At 42.5% G+C, this 7,500-nt stretch overlaps 1 protein-coding gene across 1 annotated transcript in view; it reads left to right on the forward strand.

The window, feature by feature from the left end:
- Positions 1 to 7,500, forward strand: part of LOC143020213 (lachesin-like) — a 562,070-nt gene that overhangs the window by 554,244 nt on the left and 326 nt on the right. Inside the window, exon 10 of the mRNA XM_076176379.1 lies at positions 5,761 to 7,500. This exon is cut by the window's right edge and continues 326 nt beyond it. Within this exon, the coding sequence (XP_076032494.1) occupies positions 5,761 to 5,816 (56 nt within the window). The 3' untranslated portion in view covers positions 5,817 to 7,500. The remainder of the gene's footprint in view (positions 1 to 5,760) is intronic.

Genomic DNA, 7,500 nt, shown 5'->3' on the forward strand with positions numbered 1-7,500 from the left:
AATCAGGTCTTGAGACCGCTGGACAGATCTGGTCGAATCCGGCCAGATTGGATCGTTTATGTACTGGTTTTGGTTTGTTGGACCGACATCCACGATCCAATCTGGTCGGATCCGACCAGATCTGCCTAGCTACCTCAAGACCAGATCGTACCGTGGATGGGGGATCCCTAAGAGGTTTGAAGGTATGGGTCGGTTATGGGAGTAGGGGGAGTGAAGGAGGAGCTGGAAATGGGTGAAATGAAGCAAGGGATGGGTGAAGGAAAAGTGGTGGGGGATTACTCTAGTCTAGAGTATGGGTGAGACTGGGTGGAGACATTATGCTGTGGACTTTCATAGGGAGTAGAGCAGGGAACGCGCAAGTGCAGAGGAGAGAATGGGGGGGATGCGATTGGTGAATGGGGGAAGGATAGCAAAAGAAAATGGGGAATGGGTTAAAGTGATTAAAGAATGAGTGATTCACCTCGGTCTTTGGATCACGTGTTGGACTCGTGATCGACAGCTATTTCCCTCCCGGAAGAGAGCTCAGAGCTCGTATGTCCGATCTATGGGTAATGCTATGACCTTACACGCACACACACACCCAACTCCCCGCCCACGAGAGTTGGAGTAACGACTCGAAGCTCAGCGATACTGAAATAATTTCAGCCCTGGGCAGGATTCGAACCCAGTACCACCAGTACCGCCGTACTGACAGTCTGGGAACAGACGTGAAGGGAGGTGCGATTGGTGAATGGGGAAGAATAATGAGAAAGAATGGGGAATGGGTAGTAAGTGAAGAATGAATGAAAGAATGTGGGTGATGGGTTAAGTGGGGAGTGAGTGAGTGAGTGACTGAGTGAGTGAGTGAGAGATGTGGATGAAGAGAGGAGAGGGGTGGATGGGTAAGGTGGGTTGAAAGAGACTGGGGTATGTGGGTGCCCTGGGATCCCTTAGGGTATTAATAGGGTATTACAGGGTGTTACAAGTATTACGGTATAGTATTACTCCCAAGATTACATTAACTAATCGATACCAAAATTGTTATTTTTAATGTTAATGAGTATTCTACGATGTTTTACGAGCAACTTGACATACAAAGGGGCCTCTATGTTTAAAGTTCTAAAATCCCAAATAAGACCTAACTTCAAACTAAGACGCAGGTGACACAGGTGACGCAGCACAGATCAAAGGCAGACTTCCTGTTGCTGAATTGAAGTACAGTTTGATCTTCTCTACCACTTGAAATGCTTCTAGATGCACTGCCTCAGCATTTCAGGTAAGAGAGAAGTTCAAACTGTACTTCAACTAAGCAACATGAAGTCTGCCTTTGATCTGTGCTGCGTCGCCTGTGTCGCCTGCGTCTCGGTCTGCGAACTTAGGCTTATGGGAAGAAGTGTATGGGTGTGAGGGAGCTATAGGTGAAATGAATGTGAGATGAATGTATAACGGAGATGGAGAAGGGTGGAAGGGAGGGTGGGAGGTATGGGGAGAGTAGCTTGAGGCTCTTGTTTGTCTCCGGCACCTCCAAATGATGAGGGGACATGTTTGGACTGTGGGGATGGATAAATCTTCCTGTTTGTACCTATATTTCTCGGATTATGTGTGCATTCTTTCTTCCACAACTTCCTTTCTTCCCCCCAAGCCATCAGTTCTTGTTCTCTTTACTTGTTCTATTCTGTGTTAATTCTTTATCTTCTGTTATCTATTTATTTATAATTCATTTATTTGTTTATTTGTGTGGTGTTTTGATTTACATATATGTTTGCATATTCATCTACTATTTATTCGTTTCGTGATTTATTTTTTGTTTATTTAATCATTTATCTATTTATTTATTTATTTACATATGATATATATTTATTTTTATATACAATTATATTTTATTCTATTTGATTTATTTCATTTCATTTATCTTATCTTATTCTACCTTCTTTATTCGTTATTTGTTTATTTTATTTTATTTTTTCTGTTGTATTTCGTTTTAGTTTAGTTTATTCTATTTCATTTTGCCTTCTTTGTCAATTTGTTTGCTAGCATAGCCTCTTGGGGTTGGATTGAAAAATATTTTAGTAGCGCGAGAGGGAGGAATTTCAAATGTGAGTCTCAGAAAGCATCCATTAGTGTTACACATAACTTCAGCATTCTTCGATTTTTTTCTTCTTCCTCTTTACGTTATACGCTCTCCCTGTTATCATCTCAAAGAAGAAACCTGAACACTTTTAACTTTCACTATGCTTCCTTTTCATTTTTTTTATTTTTTTTTATTTTTTCATTTTATTTATTTATTTATTTATTTATTTTTTTTTTTTTTTTTTTTTTTTTTTTTTTTTTTTTTTTGGCGTTATACGATCCTGTCACTATCATCTCAAACTTGACCACTTTTTCACTTTGACTTCTTTCTACCGTCCTCTCTACTGCGCCCCTTTTATAGATCCACCTCTTCGGCGCGATGTTGTCCCTAAGGACAGAAGCGCTAGTGATTGGCAATAATCAGATGGAGAGATGATAACGGAAGAGGAGGTGGCAAGATGGGTAGAGTATTTTAGGGAGATGCTAAATGTGGAGAAGGATAAGGAGAGAGCGGTGGTAGCAATGGAAGGCGCTAAGAAAATGACAGTGACGGGTGAGGAAAATGGAGAAATAATAAAAAATGAGATGCAAGTGGTTATTAAATGATGAGAGCAGATCAGGCATCTGGGTTAGATGAGTATAATGCGTAGTGTCTGAGGAAGGGAGGTACAGTAATAATGGACTGACTAGTGAGGTTGTTTAATGTATATCTAAGGGAGGGTAGAGTACCTCAGAAGTGTAGAAGTGCCTGTATAGTTCCGCTTTTCAAGGGAAAAGGTGAGAAACGTGAGTGTAGTAGTTTCAGAGGGATCAATTTGTTGAATGTAGTTGGGAAGGCTTATGGGAGAGCTTTAATTGAGAGGATTATGACTGGAACAGAGGGAGTAATCGATGAACAGTGTGGGTTTAGGAAAGGTAGGGGTTGCGTGTATCAGATTTTTGTGGCAAGACTGATATGTGAGAAAGCTTTAGGAAAAGGTAAGGATGTCTTTTGGGTCTTTATGGATTTGGAAAAGGCATATAATAGGGTAGACAGGAAGGCACTCTGGGTGGTTTTGCAGATATATGGGAAAGGAGAAAGTTGTTAAAGGCAGTCAAGAGTTTTTACGAGAGTAGTAGATCCTTAGGATTGGAAGTAAAGACAGCGAGTGGTTTGAGGTAAATATGAGACTGCGTTAAGGATGTCATCTCGCCGTGGCTGTTCAATGTGTACATGAATGGGGTGGTGCGGTGAGTAAAGTCGAGGGTAATGGGCAGGGGACTGGAGATGGTTAAAGAAAATGGAGAAAAGTGGGAGGTAAGCCAGTTGTTGTTTGCTGACTACACTGCGTTTGTGGCAGGGTCAGAGTGGGGATTAAGGGAGTTAGTGACGGAGTTTGGGAAGGTATGCGGTAGGAGAAAGTTGAGGGTAAATGTGGGTATAAACAAGGTGATGAGATGCACAAGGGGAGAGGATGGCAGCGAGTTTGAAATAAGTCTTAAAGAAGAGAGGCTGGAGGAAATAGGTAGCTTTAGGTATTTGGGGTCGCACGTGATAGGAATGGGAGGAGTGGAGGTGGAAGTAAATTGTAGATTGAGAGAAGCAAGTAAATGTCTTTGAGGATTAAAAATTGTCATGAGAAATAGGTATCTGGGAATGAATACAAAGAGGAGATTGTATGAAGGGATGGTTTGGACACCTGGAAAGACTGAGTGAAGAAAGATTAGTAGAAGGGGTGGAAGACAGAGTTGGAGGGAGTGAATTTGAGGGGACGACAGAGGATGAGATGAATGGATTGGGTGAAGGGGCGTTGAGCAAGAGAAGAATGTCTGCTGAGCAAGAAATGGAAAAGGGAGGAGATAGGAATGCGTGGAGAGTGGCTGTGTATAGATGATACTGTTATGCATAGAAGGGAGGAGGGGAATATGGGAGTAGGAGGCGCTTATATGTGAAAGATATTTTGACGCAACCCGAAGGTATTTTTCCCCGTCTTCTCTTTTTCAACATGAGGGGACTATGGGGCCTTACTGTGGATGTGCTGTGTCTTGCTGCATAGCTTCTGACTCAGGGCAGTGGGCGGGATACAGGGATGACCCGGCATCCATGAGGAGCTAAGAATAGAAGGAGGAAAGGATGGTGGGTGGGAGTGTAATAGGTGGGAATAGGCACGTGCCTTTGCCTTGGCTTCCTACCTTATAAGGGGGAAAGAGCTTTTGGTGTATAGATAGATTATTATATCCCCATTCTCGATGTTCCTGTTTCACCTGTTTCTTTTTCACTTCAATTCCTTTCACATTTTTTTCTCGTTGTTATTTATTTACAATGCGCTTCGATATGCAAGTTGTACAAAACGATGCAGCAGTTATAGTTATTAGTTATTAGATCAAAAGCGTCATAGTATGCGCTGGCGGTGTAATTGTAAGCGTGCTGGTCTCGTATTCGATTGGTCGTGGGTCTGAATCCCGCACTACTGTCTCCGATTCCCAGCAGTAACTGTTACCTGCCCCAGCAGGGCAAGAACTGTATAAAGCAAAAGTGACGGCTTCGACTGCAGCTACTCAGCGCCTCTTCTCACCACCTTTACTCCATAAATCAACTTCACCTCTACTCCTCCGTTCCCTGCCACATGTGACCCCAAATATTTAAAGTTTTCCGCTTCCTCCAACTTCTTACCCTTTCAATTCACCTTCAATCCATCTCCATTATCAACCCTTGTACGTTTTATTGAGGATTTTTAACAAGGGTGATGCAGACAAGGCCGTCATATTAAGACAGCAAGGCAGGAGTCATAGTAATGGATTTGTATTGGACAAATTTATGTTTAAGAAGGAAAGAAGGAAGAACAGGTTTACCAATAATGGTTAACGAATGGAATAAACTTAGTAACTATGTAGTGACCACTGAAACTATTGCTTGTTTTAAGAGAAGGTCATATAACTTTATGGATAAGGATGATAGCTGGTAATGGACGTGAAACTGCCTAGTGTAGGTATTATGGTCTTTTGCAGTCTCCTTCAATCTTATGTTCATATCAAAATTGATATGTTCAAACTTACTTTCAGCCTTGTCCTCTCACACAACTTCCCAAACTCATAATTGTAAGAGTTGACTCTTGGGAACTTAAGTTTAAGCAGATGAGTCTTGGTACCAACTCTTTTGAGTTTATTTTACCATATGTGTATCATTTACTCTCGAGCTCAGACAATCAAATGTAGTTTAGGCCGGGCCCACACTGAGCCTCGTGCAGAGCTGCATGAGGCAGTTGGCAGTGTTGAGTGTAGCGCCGAGTGTCCACAATGTCTGTCAGCACGATCACACTGCCTTATGCACCGCTGTACGAGGCTCATTGTCGACCCGGCCTTATTTTCCTCAACAGAGTGAAGTAGTCTATATGTTCTTGTTTATCAATGACGGAGTATCTCATTTGTTTTCGTCTTTGGATACTTTATTTTGTCCCTTCAACGTCCAGAAGTTTTCTTCCATCTGAATGGAAAAAAAATTCCGGCAGGTATTCAAAGGATAAATCGAGTTGGGGTATAACCCGTAAAAGTCTAATAGCATTACCTCGCTTGGCGTCTGACAATAGATGTAAAATTCGAGTCAAGCACCACGTATCAATCATAACAAGAACCTATAGACCACGTCACTGTGTGGAGGGAGGACATTGTGTCAGAGTAACCCCCGAGAGTGTTGACCCAACTGTACTAATAAAGCTCCTCCTTTCCTCCAAGGTGTCCACGCTTCCAGTCCCTTGCTCCTGGTCACGGTTCTTCACTTACTGAGCTGAGCACAAGGAGCCGCGCCCTCTGTCGATGGGCGGGAGAGCGGACAAGTTCTTTGCCTCCGGGAACCCACCCGTCGTCTTCCTTCCCCGTCAAACCGCCTCCTATGCCCCCCTCAGCCTCCTACGCCCTCTCCTCCTCATCCTCCCTTGGCCTCTTTCTTCCGTGTGTCTTTCTTCAGCAATCCTGCTTCTCCTTTGAATCCTCAGCCTTCCTTCTTCGGCCCTTGGCCTTCTCCTCCTCTCGTTCTTGTTTTTCAATATTGATCTTTTGAGTTCCCAAGTCGTGGCCGAACGTCATCCTTGGCTCTTGTTCTTGCTCTCTCTTCTCCTTCTCTTATTCCTTCTCAGCTTTCTTACTATTCTGGATTTGTTTCCTTTATTTGAACTCTATATCTCCTTTTATCTCATTTCCTGCCTCTTCCTCTGCTTCATTCTTCTCCTCTTCCTTCCTCTTACTCTTGTTTCTTAAGCTTCGAAAACTCTTTCCCGCATTTTACATGTTTGTTCCTCTTCATCTACCTCCTCCTCCTTCCTCTTACTCTTGTTTCCTAAATTTCCAAAACTCTCGCATTTTACCTGTTTTTCTTCCTCTTCATCTGCCTCCTTCTCATCCTCATCCTCCTTCCTCTTACTCTTGTTTCTCAAGTTTTCAAAACTCCCCCCTTTCACCTATTTTTCTCCTTCTTCCTTCCCCCAATCTCCTTATGACATGGTTGCTTTGTCTTGCGGACATGAACATCTTCCTATTTTGTCGCTTATCGTTAAAAGGAAAGAAAGGCCCAACCCGTTGGGTTGCGTCATAGTAAATGTATCATATTATACTTCTGGGCTGCGCACTTGTACAGTATTGCGCACGCACCTACACGGTGGTTCTGAACCCAGGAATGAACATCACTCGTCCGTGGGTGGCTGTGTATATATCATGAATACACTGTACGTAACGACAGGCTCTGCGGTACTCCATTTCTTAGACCTAACACAACCGCATGCACTTAAAGATTTTTTTTCTGAGTTTCTCAGGCCTTTAGTCGTACTTTTTTGGTCTACTTTTTTTCTTTAGGTTCTTTGCTTATATACTACCTATGTATCTTATTTTCTTTCTTATCTTTATTCTGCTTTCCCAACTCTTCAGACTTTCCTTCCTTGCTGCTCCTAAAGGAATCCATATTTTTGCCTTACCCTTCTTCACTGATACCCAGATTACCCAAATCTCCTTAACTGAATATTCATATACCATGACATTATTTTCTATTTTAAATAAATTTATAAGTACCGCTCTTTTCCTTACTTTACACCAATCTCATACATCGGTGTGTGGGATTTTTTTTATTTGTTATTGTTATTATTATTATTTTTCCGCTGAGGTTCCCTTACTCCTTCCAAGCCACATTCCCAAAAAATCCTTTTCCAAACTCCCAAGATGCGACGGTCCCGTGTGTACAGTGTTGCTGCCTCCAAAGAATGAATTTGTATGCTACTAAGGTCATATCATGCTAGTGTACTGTAGGTCATCCAGTTACTCCTGTCTATCCCTCGAACTCACGCCTGTCTGTGGTATCATCGACGACATGACGTCATGAGGTCGTGACGTAATGTCGGCCCGACTATCCCCCTTCTGCTCTTCAAAAGGAGCGGCATCTGATGGAGTGTTGGTTTTAAATGTCGTCGACGGTTAAAGTGAAATTAT

The sequence above is a fragment of the Oratosquilla oratoria genome, chromosome 39, assembly GCF_046742065.1.
Source record: "Oratosquilla oratoria isolate Oo_2021 chromosome 39, ASM4674206v1, whole genome shotgun sequence".
NCBI classification, from domain to species: domain Eukaryota; kingdom Metazoa; phylum Arthropoda; class Malacostraca; order Stomatopoda; family Squillidae; genus Oratosquilla; species Oratosquilla oratoria.